General features: G+C 36.7%; 1 protein-coding gene across 2 annotated transcripts; it reads left to right on the top strand.

The window, feature by feature from the left end:
- On the top strand, positions 1-27,406 carry ak2 (adenylate kinase 2). Of its 2 annotated transcripts, none has more exons than XM_060847197.1 (7): positions 1-205; positions 3,889-4,014; positions 6,172-6,282; positions 11,376-11,470; positions 12,511-12,583; positions 14,049-14,244; positions 26,700-27,406. In XM_060847197.1, the coding sequence occupies exons 1-7, from the start codon at positions 107-109 to the stop codon at positions 26,705-26,707; spliced, it is 708 nt and encodes a 235-aa protein (XP_060703180.1). In that variant the 5' UTR covers positions 1-106; the 3' UTR covers positions 26,708-27,406. The 2 variants fall into 2 exon arrangements, with proteins under 2 accessions (XP_060703180.1, XP_060703179.1); XM_060847196.1 differs by lacking the exon at positions 26,700-27,406 and adding an exon at positions 17,909-18,214.

Here is a 27,406-nt window from a genome sequence, read left to right as displayed (position 1 = left end):
GTCGGCGCGAGGAGCCGGGAGGTAGCGCGAGAGGAAGCAGCAGAAGTGGCGCGTGTGGAGCGGCGTTGGGTCCGGCGTTTCAAAACGAACCAACACCGAGCAAAACATGAGTCCGGGAGCTGGCAAGGAACCGAGAGCGAGTCATGTCCAGAAAGGGATCAAGGCCATTCTGCTGGGGCCACCTGGGGCAGGGAAAGGCACACAGGTGAGGGGAATTGTGTCGACCGAGGGACGGAGGGGGTCAAGTGGCTCAAGGCATTGGCGAAACAAAAAACGCAGAGCCTGATGAAAAGAAAGGGTTAGGGCGATGTGGAGGGAGGAATGGCTGCAGAGTGAAAAATAGGTCATTAGGCTGAATATCGGAATGATTGAGATCATTTTTCCAAAAAAAGTTTAATTGTAAAGATTTGTACAGGTATGTTGCATAATGATTAAAAATTCAGCATATTGAAAGTATATAGTTCTTTCTATATAGCCTATGGCACTTTCAATACAAGAGACATTTGTACATCCCATCGCAATCTACAGCATGAGGCGTTTTACAGTTTCCAGCAGTTATAATCCTTAGGCCTTTCGCCATATTTATGCAAGTATAAACTGTCTGCTTTATCATAAATGCAGATTATACAAACAAAATGTTTTTCATAAAGTACTTTAAGTTAATTAAGTTGATCATATCCCAGTTTCATTGCCAGAATGGTATGTAGTGTACATGTTGGTAGAGGAGAGAGAATGCAGTTCTTCTAGCTCCATCATGGAACATCCATTCATGTGTGCCCTAAGTTTTAAATTTGGATAAGAAGGACCCTTTTAATTGATTAGATGGCCCATTTAATATTTTTACAATAATAAAAGCATATTTTTCTACTTCAGATTTCTAAATTACTATTATTTCCCAATTTTCACTAAATTGGGATTCCATTTACTAAAATGACCTTCATGAAAAATTATTTTGTAGTGTTCAAGCATTCAATAAAGTTCTTAAATTATAGGATTCCTGAATCTTAGATTGAAACTTGTGTAGGCAAATTTAAGATTTGTAAAGTTAAAGTTTAAAAAGTAAAATCTTTTAAGCTAAAGTGGGATCTGACCAACTTAATTGCATCATGTTCCTTTAAAAATTATGTCTGTATCAATCTGAATTTATGCTAGTCAGAATGGACAATTTATATTTTTATACTTGATGCGGAAAGGCCCAAGGATTTTGACTGCTGAAAAATGAATTGTTTTTTCATCAGCCACACCTAGATTGGCTAAATCTTCCTTTTTGAACATGTGGAGGCATCTCGAACTTGGGCACATAGTTACAGAATAAGTGAACACTCATTTTTAAACGGAACTATGAAGGACTTTCTTCTCCCAAAGCGTGGTGAATGTTTAGAATTCTCAATACCAATACTAGACATTAGCCTGAAATATTGTGGAGTTGGATCACTGAAGAGGAGGTAGATTTTGAAATATCAGGGAATTGACAGCTATACTAAACTCGATAAAATGTGATGCTGAGAAAAAGCAAGATCCTGCCCAAAATATTGACTCTCCTGCTCCTCGGATATTGCCTCACCTGCTGTGCTTTTCTCCAGTGCCATATTTTATCGACTCTGACTCTCCAGCATCTGCAGTCTTCATTATCTCCTAGCTTTGCTGAGCTAGCATGAAAGAGAAGTTGAGGCCTGGAGCCATGGTCTTGTTGAATGGTGGGTGCATGTTTGAGAAGTGCCTATTTCTATTTCTATTATTCTTAGATGAATAAGGGCCTCACTTGGTGGGCAATCCATATGCCACTGTCCAGCTGCTGGCAAGATGTGAGGGTGGTGAAAATATATTGGTATGCCACCTGTTTCCTTCCTATGTCATTTTACCATCCATCCTACCTCCCAAGCTACTTTCAGAGGGTTAGTTTCAAATATTAGTCTACAGTTTTCATTGGAGCATCCATGCAATACATGCTGCTTCCTCTTTACAAGACTGAGGCTGGATATGGTTTGGAGTGTGTGACTGCCCTGAAAGTCCCCAAATTTCATGAGAAATTCACTTGAGGATATCCAATCAGAAAAAATTTTAACCCCAAAGATAGATTGGAAGGCAATGGTGAGACAACTGAGGCAAAGAATTCCTTGCAAATGAATTTGTAATCTAAAAAGCTGTAACTTCAGGGGCTATCATACTGTGGTGGGGGAACACAGAAATCTTACTGTAATTAATACTGTAAATTGTCAAGTTTAAATCTGAGATCCAAGATGCTGTGAATAAGATTGTAAATGCCTGATTAAAATAACCCAACTTTGTACATATGCATTGGTTAAGCTACAGCTAATGTGTTTCCAATCTTTGGAAGTTGTGCTTAAGCTAATGGGTTTTCACTTGTAGATGTCAGTTATTTTGAAAAAAAAATCACCTGTCACAGCTAAACTGGGATAGGTGCCTTGAGAATGTCCCACTATTCAAGCCGTCACAAACTGCATAAACATATAAAATCCCAATGAAGTGACCAAAATTATCAATTTGTCTGACAGCTTTTGTAGCAATTAACCACATTTCTTCAATAACACAAAAAAATTCATTTATTGTATACTTAGCAAGAACAGTGAAAAAATATTTTTAATTTATGCAAACTTAATCTATACTCTTTCAAAAACACAATTACAATTAGGAAACAGAAGGCAGACAGTTTAACACACACTATGGGTAGGAAAAGAATATGGGCAGGGTAAACAAAATTCGAAAGATCAAAAGTCCAGACCACAAAGTGCGGCAGTTATTTTTCTTTTAGTCCTTTTGATATTTGCAATGATGACATACTTGTCAGCTTTCGATTTGTTGGTCACTTGTGGAGGGGGATGGGTAGAGAGAGAGAGTGATGCTTTCTATCGCGAAGCTTCTGAATGTCTCTCTGCTCTGCTGCTCTTGGCACTAAACAGTATTTTAACACTGACGTTCAACCGGACAACTGCTGTCACGTAGAATTCTCCATCATTCTCACAACTCTATATGTAAACCTCACCAATTAGGTTTCTGCAGTGCCACAGTGCTGCATTGACTCTTGTTAAAGTCGCAAGTGACATTTTGCTTCCATTTTCATATTATTACCCATTTTCACTACAGCCTCCTCCCTCTTGCTGTTGCAACCGTCATCCTTTCGCAGGTTCAACTATTTCGATGTTTTCCTGGCTGTCCTCCAATCTTGAACACGCCTACTACCCTGCTGTCTGTATCTGAAATTGCATTAAACCTGCTTCTGACCATGGACTCACATCAACATGTGTTCCAGGAAAGCTTCAGTTGTCACATAGTTTATCCTTTCGTTCAGATCTCTCCATGGTCTTAACAGATAATAGTCTCTTGCAGCCTTGTGTGCTTCCTCAATTTCTTTTGCATCATCACCTTTTCCTGCCTCGTCCGAAAACTATGAAGTTCCTAACCAAATATTTCCTGCTTCTCCATCTCTCTCCTTTAAAGCAATTCTTAAAACCTAACTCTTTGACAAAGATGTTAGTTATTTGTCTCTGTGTGGCTTGGTGTAAAATATTGATTTGGTATTACAACTGTGAAATGTCAAGAGATATTTTTTATTACGTAAACGGCACTATATAAATTCAAGTTATTGATGGACTACAGTTTACATAGATAGCAAGATTTCTTAGCTGCAAAGCTGTTTTCAGGGTCTCTGCATGTTGGTTAGTGCCAGAATTTCATAAGTTGCTACCAGAACTTCAGAGGCCCATGCACGAACTTCGGAGGCCCGTGCAGAAGAGAAAAGATTTAGAGAGTATGTAGCTCAAAGGCATAATGTAATGCATTCAATGTCCTAAATTACTCTGAAGTGATTTTGTGATGTTTCCTAATTATATATAGAGATACCTTAATTGCTCTCTCTTCCTCCTTTAGGCTCAAAGGCTTGCAGACCACTACAATGTCTGTCACTTAGCAACAGGTGACATGTTACGAGCAATGGTGGCATCAGGATCAGAATTGGGTCTGAAGTTGAAGAAGACAATGGATGAGGGCAAACTTGTAAGTGGTGTATAATAAATTGATTAACTTTGTTAACTATACTAAAATGCTTATACTTTTAGTTTGTGTTCTAAATTTATGTTTGACTTCTAAATGCAATTTAAACTCTTATTTCCTGGTATCAAAGTGGTGACGAAACAGCTTAGTGTAAAACCTTATTAATAAAGATCAGAAAGATCTGTCCTTAATATTTCCTTGACTGAATTAGGTAATTTAGCCAAGGAAGAGATGGACAGTGGAGATGCAGTGGCAAAAATATCTCTGGGCAAAGGTAGAGATAAAAAACTCCCCACAGTTGCTACACCTTATGTTAATTTTATGAGGACTCAGTTGAGCTCATGTGATGTACTCTAAAACTGGTTGTCAGTTTTGTTATGCATAGAAAATGATCACCGTTGGGCTGTTGTGGTAGTTGTACCCCTACCTATGAGCTAGGTGAGCCTGGGTTCAAGTCCCTCCTGTTACAGAGCTTTGTCATTACACCTCCCTGAACATTTTGATTAGAAAATGGGTATTATAAAAATCAAAATAGTCACTGGAATGAGTTACCAAAGGGTGCCTGACTATCAAGACTAGTTCACAGTATTCCATTCTGTTAATCCATGAGGAGACACTAGGCTGTATTTAAAAACAAATCATCTAACAGAAGTATCGTTTTTTAAGTAAAGGAACAAAGCTAACAAATTCTGTATTGTTAAAAGACATAGCAATGTTATTAAATAATATTATACCTTGTATCCACTAGCTATTCAAGTTCCCCTGAGCCCACTGGTTGTGGATATTCTTGAATATATACCAGTAAACATTCTATGCTCCTCTGCTGCTGCCCGATGTAGATAAGGTCACAAAAGGGCAGATACCAAATCATTCTTCTACATTGTGAAAATGTGCTTAGAGAAGCCAATTTAAATTTTATTGAACCTTTTTCTGCATGATAGTTTACATTTTCAAGATTTGTGCGTGTGTGTATATTGTATATGTGTGTGTGATCTACTGTGTACATTGTGCAAGTCATTTCTGCACACAATCATGTTGCATACATTTTGTGTTGCAAATGTCCTTGATAGTTTTTGCTATTATTTCCTTCTTGAAGATTTGGCAATTTTTTTAGTTCATGGAAACAGGACACCTTTCAGTACTGTAACAAAATAAGTATCAATATGTGCAGATTTTAATACCATTACAGTACTCTTCCTCTTAATAGAGCCAACTTACAAATAGTTTATCCCAAAATGTTTTATTTTTGTCTTAGCTGTGATAGTCATACTGTCAGTTCTACATCTACCCATTCCAGTTCTCAATTTGAACAATTCTCCTGACTGTCAACAAGTATTGGCAATTTTAGATTCACCCAATCGTACTTACTTTTATTTGTAAGCTGCACTGTAACTTGACTGGACGTGACAGCTTCAGGACGTGATAGTTGCAGAAGACCAATCGGAAAATAACAAAACAGATTGATCATCAACCTACAAATTCTTCCATTGTACCTATGATATATCGTAAGAGTGGGAGAGATTCCAGGACAGCCACATTGATGCAAAGTGGTGCCTCTCAAGCTATAACTTCGGAGTAGCAACCTATTCCAGATGGACAAATGAGCAATGGAAACAAATGTAAGCTTGTGCTTTGTCAACCTCATGGGTTTATATACAAGGGAAACCTTTCCAGTATAAGTATCTTGTTGTCCTGACGTACTTGTTATCTATTTATCACTGTTAAGTATGTTAGGACCTTAAAGAGTGCAGCTTTTGTGACACTAGGCAAGTGTACGATAATACTGCAGTTCAATTGACATTAACTCCATTCTATTACTGTACATGTTTTTCAAAAACAAAATTTTTGACAACACATTTTTTAACGACATAGTTAATTATGCGAAGATTTTTTTAAAAGGTTTAAAATACCATTTTATGTCTCCCTTCTATATACATATCTACCCCTCTAGTTAGGGAAGTCGGTGTGTGCACTTTTTAAATATCTTTTTTGATTAAACATTTGTGGTTGGGAAATTGTGGAAATCATGCTTTCTTTTAATCCCAAAGTTAAGATACTTTATTTAACAGCTCTCCATTTTAGCTTATAGAATGTTAGAAGGCACTAGAGCTTATTTTATAAAGTTTCATGTCTGTAGTTAATTCTTGGTTATTTGTCTAGGTCAGCGATGAGATGGTGGTTGAACTGATTGATAAAAACTTGGACAGTGCAGCCTGCAAAAATGGATTTCTGTTGGACGGATTCCCTCGCACTGTGAATCAGGCACAGATGGTAGGTTATGCTTTATTAAAATTGTATGGCAGAGTGGAACATGGCCTTGTAGCATCATCAAAAAGCACTGTAATAAAGATAAGCAGTTAAATTTGATTTGACTTGACAGTTTTATGAGAAATGTGCAGGGATTTAGTTTATTGCTGACTTCTTATTTTGAGTTAATGTTGCTTTAGTTCCAAAGAATGTAGGAGATACAACTAAAATTCTTACAAAAAATATAATTAAGAATTTAAAAATAAATTTATTTCAAGTGAAAGAGGATAATCCAGCAAAGAGTAGGGCCCATTAGTGACCAAGATGGGCAATCTGTGTTTGGAGCCAGAGGACATTGGTAGTGTGTTAAATGAGTAGTTCACATCAGTCTTCACTCTGCAGGAGGAGGACAGGAAAGCAAAATTTAGGAAGACACGATAAGATTTTTGAGCACTTTATCATAGGGCGTAAGAAGGCATTGGAGTTTTGCTGGGCTTTAAAGTTGACAAATCCCCAGGTCCGGATGAGTTGTATCCCAGCTACTTTGGGAGACCAGGGAAGAAATTGCAGGGGTTCTGAGCTGAATTTTTAATTCCCATATAGCCACAGAGGAGATAACGCAGAACTAGAGAGCAGCTAATATAGTTTCACTTTTCAAGAAGGGTGGTAGAGATAAACCAGGGAATTACAGATGAGTGAGTCATAGATCAGTAGAAGGGAAATTATTGGAGAATTAATCTCCACTTTGAAAGGCAGGGTTTGATCAGGTATAGCCAGCAATCCTTTCTGGGAGAGAGCTCGTGTTTCACATATTTTATTGAATTTTTCGAGATGACGAGTTATGTAGATGAAGGTATACAGTTGATGTAATTTATATGCGTTTTAACAGAGCTTTTGATGAGGTCCCACATGGAAGAGTGATAAGAAGGGGTCCATGGTAATTTGGCATGTTGGATCTAAAATTGGCTTAGTGGTAGGAGACAGAGGGTGGTGGTAGAAGGCTGTTTGTGTGACTGGAGGCTCTTGTCCAGTGGTGTACTGTTACGACACAGGGTAAACTCTCCTGCTTAATTTAAAACCAGCAACACAGAAAAGAGATATCCAGTGCAGTAATCTGTGAAAAGTTCTTGGCCACTTGAATATGTAAAGTAAAAATTAACGACTTTATTTCTTAAAGTATAACAGAGAATGATTAACTAACCACTATTTACAACTTCTTTCTCAAACCTATCGTTTACCTTCCCTTCTATAATTCTAGTCTAATGAAACTCCCAATTAAGATTGACAAAACAACACTTAGCTCAAAACCAGACAGCTGTAGGTTCTTGTCTTTGGATCTTCCTGTATCATCTTTTCTACTTCGTAGGAATTTGTGTCACAGGAAACTGATTGAAAAGGTAATTGTAAGAAATTTTTTTCAAGCAGTCTGTTACATGCTAGGACTTGGCAGTTCTCCTCTCAACTGTTTTTTCCCCAGTCTTATACCCCAGAGCATTGGATTGTGTCATTGGCTCTTAAGATTGACAATGTACTCAGTTTAAACTTTATTGGAAATTGGTATTTTTTCGGGGTATAATTTAAACTGATTGGCCGAATTCGAATTTGTCTTTGTCTCCAGCAATGAGCTAATTGAGTTGTTCGAATCAGTGTTATATTGTTGTCTTATTGAGAACGCTTGGTTCTGTGTCCGGTAGTTTTGCTGCTTTTAACTCTCTTAAAGGTACACTCCTATTTTCACAACAGTACCACAGGGATCATTATCCCCTGCAGGGGCATGATAAGTAAGTTTGCGGATGACGTAAAGTTTGGATGGGTGTTTGACTGTGTGGAGGAAAATATTAGGTTACAGAAGGATGTAGAGAGATTGGGTAGATCAGTGACATATTGAATTTAACCCTGACAACTTTGGAAGATGTGACAGGAAATAACTCAATGAATAATAGGATAATAGAATGCTCTGAGGAATCTTCGTTGCTTGTCCGCAGATCCTTAAAGGCAGCAGTTCTAGTTGAGGAAACATGGGACATTTGCCTTTATCAGTTGGGCATAGATTATAAGAGCAGGAAGGTTATCTTGGAGCTGTGTAAGATTTTGGTTAGGTCTCAACTGGAGTACCGTTGGCAGTCCAGCCACAGCACTATAGGAAGAATGTAATTGTACTGGAAGGGGTGTAAAGGAGATTCACCAGGATTGCCTGGGTTTTAGCAGTTTAGCTATGAAGAGAGACTTGGACAATTTTGGGTTGCTTTCTTTGAAGCAGAGAAGATTGAGAGGGGACCTGATTAAGGTGTATAAAATTGTGGGTCATGGACAGGGTGGATTGATAGCTGCTGTTCCCCTTCAGTGAAGGGTCACAAACAAGCATAATTTTAGAGTGAAAGGCAGGTGATTTAAAGTGGACTTGAAGGGGGACAAAATATCCACCCAGAGGATGGTGGGAATCTGGAATGTAGTGCCTGAGAGGGTAGTTGAGGCAGGCAAAAAAATTCTTGTATGAGCATGTGAAATATCATAACATTTTAAGGCTATGGGCCAAATGCTGGGAAGTGGCAGTGTAGGTTGAGGGTAGCTTTTTATTAAAGCAGACTCAATGGGCTAAAGGATCTCTTCCACAATGCATGATTCTCTGATAATAGTGATTTTATATATTGTGATTTTTTTTGGAGTGATATTAATTGATTTGGTCACTGTTAACAATCTGGATTTTCAGGTATCTTTCTCAAAACTTGGAGCTTATTTAAACATTTTTGAGAAGAAATTTATTTTCAATTAGGAAATATAATGTAGCAGTTGAAATCTAGTTCTAACTGGACAGTGCAAACAGCTACCCACAGTTAATCTTGATATCTTTGCACCCAATGTTTGCAAGCATTATCTTCCAATGAGTTTAAAATTGTAGGATGCTAATTTGTATGGGAGAAACAGTCACCATTTGAACAAACTTATTACATTGATAGATAAAATTCATCATTGGACATGTGTAGGTGTACTCAATGAAGGGAGTGTCACATAGATAAAAAAAAACCCTGCAATATACAAGAAGTTGAAATAATTTTCTTGTGGCTAGATTACTTAGATTAGATTACTTAGTGTAGAAACAGGCCCTTTGGCCCAACAAGTCCACACCGACCCATCAAAGCATAACCCACCCAGACCCATTCCCCTACATTTACCCCTTCACTTAACACTACAGGCAATTTAGCACTGCCAGTTCACCTAACCTGCACATTTTTGGATTGTGGGAGGAAATGGGAGCACCCAGAGGAAACCCACACAGACACGGGGAGAATGTGCAAACTCCACACAGAGTCACCTGAGGCAAGAATTGAACCCAAGTCTCGGGCGCTGCAAGGCAGCAGTGCTAGCCACTGTGCCACCGTGCCGCCGTATTTGAGTATCTAAAATGCTGATGCATAATGAATCATTGATGATAAATCCAAGAAGGCATTTGCCAGTTTACAAAGCACAATAATTTAAGGGATTGTTTTGTTAATTGATGACTATTGTGAATGGGGTTTAATGGTAACATACATAACTCTAGGATTTGGATTAGTTAGTGAAGAGACATTAAGGAAATAAAGTAATGGCCCCTTAAAGTATTGAATGAGTTAGTGTTAAATCTAATATTTTAACATTAATTAATAGATTGATTTATAATATGGATACGTTTTGGAAAAACATGTTAGAAAAATCAGACTGGTTCCAACTATTTGCAGCTGTCATTCTATTCAGCACCTCAAATGAATTTCTTCGTCCATATTCCTTTCATCACGAAGACTATTTGTTGCCATCTCTGTCATGCCAACTATCTCCTACCCCACCTCACCTGTCACTGAAACCCAAGCCATCTTGTCACCTCCAGTTTTGACTGTTCCACTTCTCTCCTGGTTCCTAGTGCATTGATCCCATGTCTTCAGCTCGCTGTTGGCTACCATGCCTTTAACCATTTAGGCTTCACATCCTTTAATTTGCATTCTGGACCTTTTCACCAACCAGTTTTCCTTTTCTGGGAAAAAGAAATGGTTTTGGTTACCTCTCCTGAAATCCTTTGGTTGTTACACTCCGATTGCATCTCTATGAAATGCTTTTGGACATTTTCCTACATTAAAAGTACTGTATAAACTTTAGTTGTGCAAACTTTGTACTGTGCCCATGCTTCAGACTTTACAATGTGTTTGTGCCCTATGTGGGTTGATTTGTAACAAAGTACTGAAATAACAAAACATGCTTATTACAACAGAAAGTGATGAAGCACATTAGCATTAATTAGGTATTAATCAATTTGTTTCCAATTTATTGACTTATACTCTAGTATAATTATATTTACCTGTTATGGCATTTTATTTATTGATTATGCATCAACTGCATTGATGATGGTTGTCCTAATTTTTACTGGAATTGTCTGAGTTCATCTACTTGAATTGTCTAAGTGTTTTGGGAGGTGGCTGGGGGTAGGTGGGCGGGGAATGAGGAGAATGGTGGAGTGCAGTAGCGGCAGTGTCCTAGTGGAGTTATCATTGGACTGTTAATCCAGAAACCCTGGTAATGTTCTGGGGACCCAGGTTTGAATCCTACCGTTGCAGATGGTGGAATTTAAAGTCAATGAAAAATCTGGAATTAAGAGTTTAATCATGACCATGAATCCATGAACCCATCTAGATTACTGACTACTGATGCCATTTGGGAGGAAGACTGCCATCCTTACCTGGTTTGGCATTTGTGTGACTACATCCACAGCAATGTGGTCCACTCTTAACTATCCTCTGGGATGGGCAATAAAAACTGGCCTAGCCAGTGGCACCCTCTTCGTGTGAATAATTTTTTTTAAAAAGTCACCTAAATGATCTATTGATGAATGGATGCCAGACAATTCCTCACAGTAAATGGAAAATTAATAGAAGTTGGGAAGGGAGTAAACATCTTATTCCAGAACTACCATCATAGAAGTCATTTGTGTTGTATTCATTCAGACTGGGATCTGGTGGATAGCCAGTAGCCAGTAGGTGGAACATTAATTAACAGACTTTAAGTAGTGTTTTTGTACTGTCTGCCTTTTAAACTATGACATTGGCATGTTAACCTTTGCATTATTTGAATTTATTTTGCTCTTGTCATAGTTTGATCAACAATTGGAAAAGCGATCTGAGAAGTTGGACTCTGTGGTAGAACTTAAGATTCAAGATGACTTGTTGATAAGCAGAATCTGTGGCAGGTAATAATTTTTTACTTGTTCATTGACAGGTTTGTTGCATGACTTGTTTTACTCGATTAGCTGCAATTTGGATGATAGTTGGATTTTCACAATTACTTAACGAATTCAGCAAACACTGTTTTTAACTCTACCCTCTTTTTAGCCTACTGAACAAAGCCAATTCTAGTGTCCCATTTGGGAATGTTAAAGGATCCATTAGATGCAGCTGTTTCCTTTGCTGACCATGGTTATCACCAGTAGGTCCACCGTACTAAATCTGCACTACTGTCAGTTCCAAATATTGCTTCACAGGATCATAGTGCCTGTCTTTCTCTCTTTATCATGTTATGGCAGACAGTATAGAAATAACACTGTGGGGAGGAGTGGATTTCATGCGACAAAATTTTGCTTTTGTAAAAAATAAGTTTCTAAGACTAAATTTTAGTCAAAAAATAAGAGTTCAACTTTTACAAAGTTTATACAGAGCAAGGAATTATCATTTGAATGTGTATAAGAATTAGCAACCAAAATTAAGCAGTATATGTGTCCATTAGATTTTTGGGGTATGTTAATACAAAAAAACTGAAGATTCTTAAAGGAGCTACCATACTTTATATCTCAGTTCAGATCAAGGATGTCTGTCTAATGGATACATGCAGCCTGCATTGAACTTGAATTGAAATAAGAGTCTTTGGTTGATAAAAGTATTACTACTTTGTACCTTATTCAATTTAGTACCCCTGTTCCATTAGAGAACCTAATAGTGTTGAACAGTTTAGCTATGAAGAGAGACTGGATAAGTTTGGGTTGCTTTCTTTGAAGCAGAGAAGACTGAGGGGACCTGATTAAGGTGTATAAGATAGCAGGGCATGGACAGGGGGATAGAAAGCAGTTGTTAATTAAGCCTACTTAATGTTACCCAACTATTAAATGTAATTTGAGATGAAGAATTTGCTCTCCAGCAAAAAGACTAGTTCTTTAATGAATGTAAAATGCCAAATGCCAACTGTATTGAGTTTTATGAGTAGAATTTTGTTGTGCAACCATCTGTTTTTTCACAGACTGATTCACCAGGCCAGTGGACGCACTTATCATGAATTGTACAACCCACCTAAAGTGCCAATGAAAGATGATGTATGTATCAAAATAGTCATGATTGGTTGTACACTGTTCTTAGTATTAGGCAAAATAAATTATACATGAGTTATTTCAAATTATGTATTCCGATGTATAAAAATGTTTCTCAAAATTAAAACTTTTCATGTGCATCTTACTGGTGTAAAATGAGAGCGCAGCAATCTCACAGTCTACAGACTCAGCAGGTCTTCAATACAAATATGTTCAAATAAAGGAAATAAATTTTCTTTGAGCATTAATGGGTGTAGTTATCTCAGTTGGCTTCTGACTCACTTGCAATTAACAAATTCTTTGTTTGTAGATACAATAAAACTAGTTTAATAGTATCTTTGTGGTTGCCTTCAGGTAGCTAATGCTTGGGCTTCTTAAGTATATATTCATCAGATTAAAATGGGGCTTTGTGTAGGAGTGTACTCATTTTGATGTACCCCGTTAACAGCTTATTCTATTGCTTTGAGAAGCTGTGTAAACATAGAGGTGTTAAAGTAGGTAGAGGGGCACTTCCCACTCCAAACTCAAAGGCTTAAAATTCAGAATTAGTTTAAAACCCTCTACTTGCAAAACTACATCCACAATGTATGCCTCTAATATAACTTCTCCCAAAGAGATTGGGGACAGTTGCCTGTTCCTGCTTTTATTTTCCGTGGTATTAAGAAAAATAAATCTAAATATCTCAGACATGTAACCTCCGCCAAAAATTACCTGTGCAAGCTTAGATAATAAAATTCCTTTACTCCCAAACATCCTTCCATACAATTCATGGAAGGTTCTTGACAGTAAAATAAATCTTGCATTTATACAGTTTTTGATGCATCAGTTTCAGTATTGAAGATCGACTAAGTGTTGCACCTTGTTATTTTTGTACCTGGGTGGCAAGTTAAAAGCCTGCATTAAAAAAAATCAGCCCACTGTATTGACTTTTAGCTACTAGCCATGAATTTTCATTTATAACACTGGCTTCATAGTCTGGATGGAAGGCTGTTTCTGGCAACCTTTCAGAATGTAAGGACTCAAAAACTTTTTCTGTAAATATCGTGGTAACATTATTTCTTTTCAACCCTGAGCAATATTGTGCTGACAAAGTCTCATTTCAGTTTGTAAGAAGCAAGTTTTTCCTTGTGGGTGTAACTTCTGCAGAGTATGAAAATAACTGATAAAATCAAAAGATTGTAATGGCTGTTCTCTAAACAATCCAGTTTCTGGGTGTATAAATTGGAAGTGACCTGCAATTGACTGCATGAAGGAGGAGATTTTAAAGGCAAACATATGCTTCGGTTAATGTCTCACAAACTTGAAAAAATTTGATTTTTTTACTGGCCTGTAAATTGTGATGGACAAATTGTCCTCTCACACCCCAAATTGTGTGCGTGCTACTGTATTAGAAGAATTATCTTCGAGTGTTCTGATATTCATTTTGTGCAATGTGGTTACTAATTAATATATTGTTTGTTTCTATTCTAAGGTAACCGGTGAACCTTTGCTAAAACGCTCAGATGACAATGAAGAAACATTAAAATCTCGTCTTTCTGCTTACCACACCCAAACCAAACCTCTCATTACATATTACCAAAAGAAAGGGCTCCTTACAGCTGTTGATGCCACACAGCCTCCTGATGTTGTTTTTTCTACTATTCTAGCTGCATTCAGTGGAGCTGCATGTAAGGATCTGGTTATGTTTGTTTGATTTGTTTATATGCTGTCAGATTTAATCTACTGCATTATTGACAGGTAATTTCTAATCTTAAGTTTTATTTTGGGTAATGTGATCATGACAATTGTTAAGATGTAATTTGGAAGGATGAAGAAACTCATCCCCTTGACTTCAGCTTTATTATCACTACATTTTCAAAAATATTTAAAAGAAATATCTGTATCAAAAAGCACTAAAGATTGCATTTGGTACCTCAGCAAATCTGGTTGTTGCAGCCTATCATTTTCACTTCTTGCTATCTTAACAAGGTCTCTGTGGCTGAAATAGCTTGATTTGCCAGTTGGTCAATTCAGATCCAGTTTTTCTCATTCAAATCTAGCCTTTCCAAATGAAACTGGTTAATCTGTAATTTCTAGTTGGTGCTTCAACTTCCATAAAAGAATCATAACGTTTAATGCATACTGAGTTTAAAATGTGGCTAAAATGTAAAAGTGAATTACTATCAAATTTAACAAGCTATGTTCTCTCTGTGGTCAAATGCAATTGACAACATTGCATTTAGTCTACATTACACTATCTAAACTGATTTGACAACATTTGAGTGCATATGTTAAAAAGAAATCATTTTTCAAGTAAGTAGTGGATTGGGAATTCATTTACAGGAATTAATCAATTCAGTGTGTCAGATCGCAAATTGTCTTAAGTTATGGTATCCTCTGCATCTGTCCGTTTGAATTGAAAATGGATCATTCTGGTTTAGTTATTCTAAACGTTAAATTAGAAATTTAGTTATTCCTTGGGGGAAATAGTATTTGATACTACATTATTAAATGGAATCATTAATGTTCTGTGAAAAATTCAGCTCAGTAAATTTTAAAATGTATAAACTCAACATCTAAACCTATTAACCTGTCAAAATTATGATGTTTATTTCTGTTACCTTTTTCTGTTTCCTGTTTGGGTTATATCAGAGGTCAGAATTTCCCAGCAATGAGCTGCCCTCTTTTCTCCTTTGATAACTGGCCGAATGAAAAATCTATCATGCTGCAAACTAATACTCTTTCTTTCTGTCAAGGGTTTTTACTTTGAATATCTATGCCTATTCCTCAGCTCACTGAACTCATGTTTTTCTGCCCTTAAACATTTTTGCTTCTGAGAATTATGGATAACTGGTGGCCTACAAAGTCAGCATAATACACTGATCAGAAAAAATAAACCTTTTTATAGTAACTAAATGGATGAAATGGTGAGTACAACTTACTGCTGAAAGTGGGTTTATTTTCGGTTTGAAGTGCTAAGAAACAACTATACATTATTAGTTACAAAGTAGATTGCACAGTTGTACAAGGGGGCCTTCGTTCTTCATGGAATGTTATCTAATGCTATGAACCAATTGTCCAAAGTAAAATTAATGAAAATTAGGATTACTTATATTTCAAAAAGCAGTAGGAAATCCTTTTCTCATTCTGTGAGGGTCAATGAAAGTATGTCCTGGATTTAAAATTAGTATTCTGCAATTCATCATCATGTACTTTATAATTATGTAGTTGCATCGGAGTTTCTACTCGCTCTTGATTGTCCCATGGTGTGTTGTTAATGATTGATCTAAAGGGCTTTTGATTTGTTTTGAACGTTCTTTCAAAGCCCAGTGAGTAATTTCATGGTTGTTTTAAGTTTTGTATTTCTAAAAAAACTTTGAAGTGAATGTAATGGCAGGCCATTTCAGTTTTGCATTGTTTGAGATGCCACTTACTCACATTTCTAATTTGTTTATAATTTGTTGGCACGTTTATAAACTGAATCCAGAAGTAATCAATTTTTAAAAAACTGGTGAAACAAGCAGGCTTTCAGCAAATGTGGAGAGAGATTCAGGGGGAAGGTTCAATTTGATTAGCCCTATATCAAAGCTTGAAAAATATTATTGATATAGCAAGTTTTAAACAAATGCCGAAGTGAAGATGAGGGAAAGAATAAAGCAAGATAAATTGATGATAAACGGGTTGATGGATTGGTACTAGGCAAAAAGATGATAATGGGGGAATTAAACACATGTTGGATCTGGAGTAGGTATAACGAGGAATAGCAAAATTAATAACCAAGGCTGCCATTCAGGACAGTGGGGGAGAGGTTAGGATCTAAAATGGTTGAACTCGTTGAGTCCAGAAGGTTATAAAGTGCTTAATTGAAAGGTGAGTTGCTATTTCTGAATTTAGTGTCCCTTTGGAGGTATTAGAGGTTGGGGTGGAGAAAAGAGATCAGAGTTGGAAAGACAATTTAAATGACAGATGATCAGAAGCTCAAAACTCTGCTACTGGATTGGGTTCTGTAAGTTGGTCATCCAGTCTACATTTATAGTCTCTAATGTAGAGGTGACTACATGTGAATAGTGAATATATATTTCACTCGTACATCTTTCTATTTAATATAACTATTTCAGCTGGTAGGTGGGTTGTGATGCTATTTGTAGGAAGTCATGAGATAAGACAATTGTTACATCTGTTGTAGATGTCTGGGGGGATAAAGTGGGAAGGGGAATGGCTTTTGATGTTCAACAGAGTAAACTCAAGAATGGCAGTGTGAACAATTCCTTTTAGAATTCTGAAAGAAGTAGGGACCATGGATTTTGTGATGCATCAAGCTAGGGCTGTTAGAACTTACAGAGGATAATCTATTGTGTGGTTTGTATTGTGGAAAGTGGGGAAATGGAAAAGTGTGTCATATATCTAGGTGGGAGAGGAAAGGGTGAAAGCAGAAGTGCAAGGAAATGTCATGGTTGAGATAGTTGGCACTCATCGTGGAGAGGGACCCTTAGTCAAGGAACATATATTAGTTACTTTGGTACAAAAGGTGGCATTGTGAGACAAAATGCAAGAAGGTGGAAGAAACTGGGAGAATGGAATAGAGTCCTCAAGTTGTAGGATGAGATGAAGTGTAGCACAGAGCTGTAGGAATCAATGAATTGAGATAATATGGATTCTGCTTGTCCCCAGAAATGGAGCCAGAGATGTCAAGGAAAGGAAATGTCAGATCAATCCAGACATCTTAAAGCTAGATTCTGAACTGTATACATCACCAATAAATGGTGCAGTTTTCTAACCTGCATTGTGTCCTTCAACGCTGCAAAGTTGGGGTTAAATTGGCTGTGCTGGATGACAGATGGCCATTCTGTTAATAACAAACTGATTGGTATTTCTATCTTTCTATAAATATGTTTAACTCTGATCAGGAAGGTCTTTTAAAAAACAGTTTTTAAATCTGTGAACCTGTAACTTGTTAAAAAGCTCTGATTATCACAGCAATGACACACTACCTTTACAACCAAAACAATATTTTATGTATCTTATAATGTTTAATAGCAACAGCTCCAATAAGACCTTAAACCAGAGTATGGGATCTGATCGGCCTTCCTAGTAAAGTACTATTTACTTCAATCAAATTTTAATTTCATTTCATGTGGATCCATGAGGGCCTGCCTTGCTTGTACAGTAAGATTTTTTTCTCATATTTGGTATCAAGATACTCAAGTCTCTGCATAAAGATACAAAATTTAAGGTTTAGATATTTCTCTCTGGTTCAGGTTTACTGATAGTAACGTAGTGATCAGAAATTTTATTTATCATTACTGTGATCTAATAGAATCAGTGAAATAATATGTATTGGATTTTCTTTAGCTGAGAAGTGGAGGCTTGGTCTGTACTGAGCGAGGTGACCTTTGTCTTCATCCTTACTGGAACTTCCTGGATGATCTACCTCTCAAATTGTCTTCAAGGATTGTATGATTGTTAACAAAATTGAATTTATTTAAGTGCTATTTTCTTTTAAGAAAATTGAACACCAGAACAAAATAAAAACAGAAAAATAAGTGAAACAAAAAACTGAAGAGAAACAGCATGTCAAATAATATAACTGGAGATTTTAGAATTATTTGTGCTGTGGATAAATTAATGACAGTTAATTTCAATGTAGAGAATGATTTTCTGCTGTGGTTCTAGTTTTTATTTTTGTTTCAAATGAAAGCTATTTTCATCCTTTGTTCCTTGATTTTGTTTTTGTGACACTAGTCATTAAGTATTTGCAAAATTAACTCCATGGCACATAATGCTAAGTCTTAGATTTTTACTTTTAGGGCTTGTCTGTAATCCTGTTCTGAGAGTCTGGCATCCACCAGATACCACTATCCTTAAGTAATTTTCTCACCTGCACAATATCTTATTTTTCTGTCCAGCTCTGAGTCTAGTGTCCATTTAAGATCATTACATTGTTTCTGATTCTGGTAGGCCTAAAGGAGAAAAAACACTTTTGGCAGAAATATAAACTTAACTCTATTTGGGAAGTCTTAAAATCTAAAGTTCTACTTATCTAATTAATGTATCCTGTTCCAAAATTTAGAATTTAATATTTTTGCTGTAATTCAAAGACAAGATTGAGAATTTCTTTTGCTTTGTAAAAGAGTTAAAATAAAAGTGAACCAATGAAGTTCATTCTGAAGTATTCAAATTTATTTAATTGACGTGATTGATCTCATTCTTTCAAGTAGACGTAATTTAACTGCATTTCTAATTAACTTGTGTATAAGTTGAACAGTTATCCTTATCTAGGAATATTTTTGTTTGTATCTTCACTTTAATTGTTTCTACCACTGGCATTGCTGTCATTTTAGAGCATTCAGATGCATTACATTGAGTACCAAATTTGAAAACAGTAAGCATGTTTTTTCCATCTGCTTCATTATTCCCCATATCCTGACATCAATAACTAGTCACCAATGGACAGAATGTTAGACTTAAAAATTAGGGGTATGGGAAAAACTCCATCCAGCATACTCAAAAGTTGCGTATTTCCTTATAACCTGTTGCATGCTGTTGGTTACACTTTTTTGTATATTGTAGTGATTGATGCATCAGCCCGTCAATGTGTATTCTGTGTATACTTCCTAATCGTGCATCTCTTCTAATGTATGATCAGTTAAAGGTTGTTACTTTCAAAATTGATTAAATTTTATTAGGTTGTGATTTTGTATTTTTTTTTCAAGAACAAATTAGATTAAGAAGTTAGATATCTAAACTGCTATTACTAAGAGTTGGAAAATGATTGGCATGTCAGGAGCTGGAACATTGCAAAATTGGTTAGGTATCTTATATGATTCCCTTATAATTTTACAGCAGTTATCTCTCTTTGAGACTGTTGTCGGACTTGAAATTTGACTGTGTGCTGGAGTGATGTTGGGAAACCTTAGCATAGGTTCACAGAGTTAACGCAAGTGTTACACAATATACATTTTTAGAAACATAGTCTACCATTCTTTATTCTGTTTGCATTCATACCCTCAAAGAAATTGATGTGCTAAAAATGTGACTACCAGATCTTTTTCGGGAATGTATAATCAAATCCCTGGAGTGCCATTGATGATTTGAATTGAGTAGTTACCTGGGTTAGTGTGCTAACAGGATCTAAGCTTCTAGTTGACTTTGAGTCAATGACACAGGGCTTATCCTTAATGGAGAGTTTATGGATTTCTTCTTAGCCACACTGTTTTCATTCAACTCCCCTGTACAGTCTGCACCCTCTTTATAAAAGAGATGTTTTAATCAACTTGTATGGACATGCTAAAACAAAGCTCTGTAGCAGGTGGAACTTGAATCTAGGCCTTCTGAACCAGAGAAGGACAGTGCGCACACGCACCAGTTCGACTACTGTACCATAATTAATGAATTAATACTGATCACCTGTTTACTGTTAACTATGTGAGATAATCATCCATGAGCTGCTTACTAAAATAATTTTACATTATCATTTAACTTTATTGTCTTGTGTATTAGTAGTTACGAATTGCCAGTAAAATTTACCAATATCAGGTATTTATTGGAGGACATTGATGACTTTTGTTTCACACGTAGAGTCCACTTGTCAGATTTAGGGCCATAAAATTTGGGAGAAAGAGTGGGCTGTTTGGCCCTTTGAGCCTGCTCTGCCTTTGGACAAAATAATTGCTTATCTGTTTGTGGTTTAAATTTCTGCCCTTCCTATAATTCTTGTCTCCTATTTCTACAAAAATATGTCAAATTAGAATCATAGAGTAAGAGCACAGAAACAGATCCTTCAGTCCAACTCATCCATGCTGACCAGACATCTCAATCTCAATCTGTCCTCATCCCATTTGCCAGATATGGCTCATATCACTCTAATCCCTTCCTATTCTTATACCTATCCACATGCCTTTTAAATGTTGTATTTGTGTCTGCCTCCACTACTTCCTCTGGCAGCTACTGCCATACACACACCACCCTCTGCATGTAAACATTATCCTTCAGGTTCTTCTTAAACTTCTCCCCTCTCATCTTATGTCCTTTAGTTTTGGACGACTCTACCCTAGGAAAAAGACCTTGGATATTCACCTATCCGTGCCCTTCATGATTTTATAAATCTCTATAACCCTCATTTCTTAGAGTTCAACAGGGTAGATGAAGGATGGATGCTTCCTTAGGCTTGAGATTAATGGGGGTTTGCAATTAGGTTTCAGAATAAGAGACACCATTTAGGATTGAGGTAAAGAAGAATGTCTTCATGTTTGCCTTCAATATATTCCTTCACTGCCTTATGTGGAGAATGCTACAGGTTCACTATCCACTCAATTTCTCATCACTCCTCAATGGTCCACCCATATCCTGAGGTCTAACCCCCCCCCCCGGTTCTAATTTCCCACCAGATGGGGGAAGCATCGTCCTTGCATCCTGTCTGCCCAACTCTGTTTAATATGTTTCAACAATATCCCTCATTCTTCTAAACTCCAGTGGATACAAACCTGGTCAACCCAATCTCCTCATGGCAAGCCTGCCATTCCTAGGAGTCAGTCTGGTGTTCTTTCCTGTACTCCCTCTCCAACTAGTATCTGTTCCTTGGATAAGAAACAGCAAAATATTCTAGGTGTAGTCTCTAAAGCCCTGCACAGGCAGCCTTGCACCTGTACTCAAATCGTTTTGCAATGAGGGCTAACAAACGTTTGCTTTCCTAACTGATAGCTATACCTACATGTTTGTTTTCAATGACTGGTGTGCAAGGGCACCAAGGTCCCTTTATGCATTAATATCCAATTTATCACCAATTGAACAATACAAAGTTGGACAACTTCACATTTATTTGTATGATACTGCATCTGCCAAGTATTTGCCCACTCCCCTAACTTGTCGAAATCACCTTGAAACTTCTTCATGACTCATAAATCTTTCTAGTTTGTGTTATCAGCAAAATTGGAAATGTATTTAATTTCCTCATCCAAATCATTGAGATTTGTTGTGAATAGCTAGGGCCAAAATGCTGATCCCTGTGTAACCCTACTATTTCCAAAAAGATTTATTTATTCCTACTTTTTTTTTTGTTTGCTAACCAATTCTCAATCCATATCAATATTTTATTCCCAATCCCATGTCCTTTAACCCTTCCACCTTAACTCTTGCATGGACTTTTTCAAACGCTTTCTGAAAATCCAAATCCGTTGTTTCCCCACATATATTTTGAGTTATGTGCTCAAAAATCTGAGGATTTGTCAAACATGATTTCCTGCTCATAAATTCATGTTGACTTTGTTTGTTCCTGTTGATAGTCTCATACCGGTGGTAGAAAATAACCAATCTGTAATTCCTGTTCTGTCTCCTCCCTCCTTTTTTAAAAAGTGTAGTTACATTTGCCAGCCTCTAATCTGGGACTGTCCCAGAATCTCCAGAACTTCTCAAAATGACAACCAATGGATGAACTATTTCCATGGTCATCTCCTTTCGTATCCAGGATGTAGATTATCAAGCACTGGAAATTTATCATCTTTCAGTCCCATTCATTTCACCAGCATTTTTGTTTACTGATGTTAATTTCTTTCAATTATCTTTCTCAATAGAACCTTTGTTACCCCATTATGTGTGGTATGTTAATTCTGTCTTTAGTAAAGGTAAAACTTTTTTTTTGAAATGCTGTACTATTTTCTTGTTGTCCACTATCTGTTCTTCTATGTTTCCTTTTGGCAAAGCCATGTTGACTCCGTCTGATCACATCATGATTTTCTCAGTATCCTGCTTTAACCTTCTTGATAATGGATTCTAGCAATTTCCCTCTGACAGATGTTAGGTTAATGGGCCTACCATTTCCTCCCTTTTCTCTCTGCCTTGAATAAAATGTCGCATTAACAATTTTCTCCTGTTGTAGAATCTACATAGGACCATACAAATTGGGAGAATGAATAGCTCATTCACCCATTAAAAGCTTCTTATCCATTCAGTAAGGCTTTGGCCAATCTGTTTGGAAGGAATTTTAAAAGTTTAGAACCAGCGAATCTTCTATCTGTACATTGAGGCCAAACACAAAATACCTATTCAACACCTTGACATTTTCTTGTCTTTTGTAATCAGTTCCCCAGCCTCATTCTTAGAGAATGACCACTAACTTTTTTTTCTTCTTGAAGTACTTGTAGAGACGTCTACTATTTGTTTTGATATTATCAGATCTTGTCTCTTCCACTGTATTTATCCCTCTTATTTTGTTCCTTGGTTCTTAAAATCTGATCGAGCATTTTTTTTTTCTAAATTTGTACAGTGTTTCTTAAAGTTTGATACTGGTCAGAGTATTGAGAACAGGAGTTAGGAGGTCGTGTTGCGGCTGTACATGACATTGGTTAGGCCACTGTTGGAATATTGCAATTCTGGTCTCCTTCCTATCGCAAAGATGTTGTGAAACGTGAAAGGGTTCAGAAAAGATTTACAAGGATGTTACCAGGGTTCGAGGATCTGAGCTACAGGGAGAGGCCGAACAGGCTGGGGCTGTTTTCCCTGGAGCGTCGGAGGCTGAGGGGTGACCTAATAGAGGTTTACACAATTATGAGGGGCATGGATAGGATAAATAGGCAAAGTCTTTTCCCTAGGTTCAGGGAGTCCAGAACTAGAGCGCATAGGTTTAGGGTGAGAGGGGAAAGATATAAAAGAGACCTAAGGGGCAACGTTTTCACACAAAGGGTGGTACGTGTATGGAATGAGCTGCCAGAGGATGTGGTGGAAGCTGGTACAATTGCAACATTTAATGTTTGAAATGTTAAATACACTTCAATATTCAGGTCCCAGTTTTGGTCACCTTGCCACTGTTATCTCTAATGGCTATTGGATAATATATAGAAACTTTAGTTATGAGGGTAGATTGAAGATGTTGGGATTACTCTTACAGAGAAGAACATTAGGAGGCAATTTCCAGAGGCTTTCAAAATCATGATTGGGGTGGACAGAGTAGGTGGGAAGAAATTGTTCCTGCTTGTAAAAGAAGAAAGAACAAAAGAGCATAGATTTAAAGTAATTTTCAAAAGAAGCAAGGGTGTAATGAGAAAAACAAGTAGTTAAGATATAGAAAGGACTGCCTGAAAATGTGATAGAGTTGAGTTCAGTTAAGGCATTCAAAAGGGCACTGTACAATTTGGTTGTAAATAACGTGCAAATGTATCAGGGAGGAGAAAGCAGGAGCTTGGCAATAGGTAGTAATGCTCATTTAAAGATTCAGGGCAAGCATGATGTACTGAATGGCCCCCTACTCAAGACTTCTGTGGTTTATTTTTATCTAATAGCAATTTATTCATTTTACAAATCCACACACATACAGAGCCTTTCATTCTGACTCTTTACCATAACCTCTGATTTTTCTGCTAGTACACTATTAATTTTGTATTTTTGCCCCCTCATGAGGGGCATAATTTCAAGGAAGGTTTAGAGGAGATTTCAGCGGTAGGTTCTTTACACGGAGTGGTGAGTGCGTGGAATGCACTGCCAGTAATGGCAGTAGAGTCAGATACATTAGGAACACTTAAGCAACTCTTTTTCCTATTTTAATTTTTTGGATTTATTTGACTTCAATAGTTTTTGGATTTTTCTGTATTAGTACTCTGGCACTTGGAAGATAGTACAAAGAAGGGTAATTAGGTTAGATAGCCAGCCCAACATCGAGGGCTGTACTGTTACTGTCACACTTTGGTTATCATTATCTAATTCACTACCCTATTCACTTAAGTGTTTCCCTTCAATCTATCAAATCTCCTGTTTCATGGTCCCTTCCCCTCAGTATTTAGTTCAAAGTCCTCACTACTGCCCAGTTCTTTGACTTACCAGAACACTGGCCTCATGACAATTTTGGTGAAGTCTGGCCCGAAATGACAGCTTCCTCTTTATCCAGTGCCCCATAAGTTGAAACCCATTTGTCCCATGCTAGTCTTTGAGGTATGCATTCATTTCTTTAATGTGAATTAGTCTACATTATTTTACTCGTGGCTTAAGACTCAACTTTCTACTTTATCCCCTAACTGTTTGTAATCCCTAAGCAGGATCTCTTGCCTAGTCCTGTTTATGCTGGTAATATCCCATGGCCCAGAGCAACTGGATCTTCACTTTAACGGTGTAAGTTCTTCTCCAGTTCAGAACGGATGACCCAATCCCCGTCACCAGCAGGCAATACAACCTAGGCCCCTGCTGTCAGCTGTGGAGAATGATCTTCCTAACATGCACCATACTACACCACAGTCCTAATAGCCCTTACTTGAATGGCTTCTTGTACCATGGAACCATGGTGTATTTACAAGCTACCAGAACCTCAAACCTGTTGGACAATTGCAAAACCTGAGATGACTCCACTTCTTGGTCTTATTTATCACATTTCTATCCTTTCTCACATGTAGCGCTAGGTTTCTGTTCGACATCGATGTTATTCATTTCTCTGTATGTTGAAATATCTCCCTTTTTCTGGACAACCTGTGTATTTTAACCTTTGACCCTGGTGCACTCATTCTATTTCATTCTGTTCTTCCTTTTGATGAATCTTTAATCATTTATTTCCTATTTTAATTTTTTGGATTTATTTGACTTCAATAGTTTTTGGATTTTTCTGTATTAGTACTCTGGCGCTTATTTCAATGCTAACATTTTAGTTTAACATTTAATTGCTCCAGACAAAGAGGTTTTTAATTTTGGCCTATTTCCAACCAAGAAAAGCAATTAAAAGTGTATTTTTCTGCCATTTTCAGATTATTTCCCTATTTCTTCCTTGGGCACTTCAAAACTTTGTGTTCACTTGTTCAAATTCCACTTTTACACCCTGATGGAGAGTGCAGGTTTTCAGATTTGCAAAAGGACACTGATAATTGTTTCTATGGATGCAAAAATCATTCTATGTTCAAGGCTTCAAAAACAAATATTTCAGTCATCGAGAAGAGTTTTAGTCACATTTTGGAATGCAACATTTTTTTCTGTTTTTGCATCGTGTTAGGAATGGTTTTGCCAACATTACTACTCAGATGCTGAAAAAGAGGGCTGTGATCTATCTTAATAGAAAGGTGATCCAAGCCTGGTCCAATCTGAAAGATAAATTGAAAAGACAAATTGTATATTGCAGATATATGGTGTCTTTCAGAATCTTGGTGCAACAAACTACTTTTCAAGTGTATCACTGGTGTAAGGTGGGATTCATTTCAAAAGGCCACACATTAAAAAAAACCCTTCAAAATTTAAACTAAGGCTAACAACAGTAACTAAGAAAAATGATAACAAGAAGTGAGTAAAGTTAATGTTTTACTAAAAATAGTTCAAGTTTATTGTTCAAGTTTATACGTATACAGCTGTTAGTTTTGTACAGGAACATTATTAAATAAATGCAGCGAATGAATTGGAAAGATCAGAAGCAGTGAAGAAAAAGACAAGTGGATGCAGACAAAGGATATAATTATAAAAGTCTCGGAAAGCAGTGACAGGTACAGCAGATTTCTTTGAACTAGTGTAATGATTATAGAAGCTATTGCAGTTGATTATATAACTACATCTTGGCATTTTCTTCCGTTTTCCCCCCTCCCGAAATGATTACCATTATGCCTTTGTTCAATAGTTTCAGTACGGCCTGGTTTCAAAAGGCAATTATAGCAAAACTTCTCAGTTTAATATAAACCGTATTTGCCATTTACAAAGTGAATACAAATGTCTGAATTGTATATGTGAATTAATTTTAAAAATAAACCACCTCGTGGAGGATGTTGTGGTGATGTCTATCTGTTCCTTCGAGACAAAAAATAATGTTTTTGTCCTGAAAGCAGAGCCTATTAGACTGGGGAGTTCGCTTTTCAAAAAAAAATCTCTGGCTTTTATAGTTGTTGAGAATTTAGTTGACCGAATTAAAGGGGCTAAAACTGGTGTGAAAGTAATATCAATGCAAACTGTATGCTGTTAGTAAAAAAACATTTGCATATACTTGAGTGAACATGTAATAGTACACACAAATGGTATGTAAAAACACATAAAAAGTATGGTGTATATGTTGACTTCAATATTACTGTAATGGTTTGTCAAGTGTTTCATATGGTTATCTGATTGTGAGCTATCTGATGGTCAAGAACCTAAAATTGTGTCAACGATTTGTTTAAATTAAAATTTACTTAACCCTTTTTTTGTCTCATTTCAGCCATCTGAAAATTATGATGCCCAAGACACACTCATCCCTGCCACCAGTATGCCAACAATCAAGTTTTATTATGTCAAGTTTACATAATGTTGAAGGGGATGGTGGTGGTAGGTTACAGAATGTAGGAGGGTATGTTGGTGGGTTATGAAAGTGCAATTCCATTTTAAAATTTTGGTTTGTTATTATTGGGATTTGAGGGCTTTTCAGGAATCAAACTTTTAAACCATTTCATTTTATTGATTATATAATAGGAAAAGTATTTGTGGGGGTAGTGTGAAATCTAATTTTGTGTAAAAATCCTGAGCTAATTACTGCCCACTTTTCCTTGCTCTGATAAAAGTACACACAGTATTACACTTTTTGGGGTCACTGTGTAATGAAGGGCATGACTGATACTAGTATCAAATGCTTTTCAAAAAGAATATTCGTTATGATTGAACAATAAAGTTAAAGTAGTTACATTGACAATGGTATTAGAGTTTGGTCCAGCTGATTATAGCTCAATTTTAATATTCATGTCAATAAAAAGGATAATTCATCACTGTTATTTTCATTTTATAAATATATTTTTACTAACTTGGAGATGACTATTTTTGAAATGCATAATTCAGAATTGATCAATCATGATGAAATATTGTGTGCAAAGGCAGTTTAACTGAGAGCATAGTTTTGAAGTGTGTGCTGAAAGATTGGACATTTCAATTCTT

Source organism: Hemiscyllium ocellatum, chromosome 30 (assembly GCF_020745735.1).
Source record: "Hemiscyllium ocellatum isolate sHemOce1 chromosome 30, sHemOce1.pat.X.cur, whole genome shotgun sequence".
NCBI classification, from domain to species: Eukaryota; Metazoa; Chordata; class Chondrichthyes; order Orectolobiformes; family Hemiscylliidae; genus Hemiscyllium; species Hemiscyllium ocellatum.
Note: the sequence above shows the minus strand (reverse complement) of the source record. Positions and strands in the feature narration are given on the sequence as shown.

Bases quoted from the DNA above. Each gene is read 5' to 3' on its own strand.
- ak2 (XM_060847196.1), top strand. From the start codon at position 107: ATGAGTCCGGGAGCTGGCAAGGAACCGAGAGCGAGTCATGTCCAGAAA. The intron at 4,015-6,171 runs GTAAGTGGTGTA...TTATTTGTCTAG, and splicing joins CAATGGATGAGGGCAAACTT to GTCAGCGATGAGATGGTGGT. The intron at 12,584-14,048 runs GTATGTATCAAA...TTCTATTCTAAG, and splicing joins AAGTGCCAATGAAAGATGAT to GTAACCGGTGAACCTTTGCT.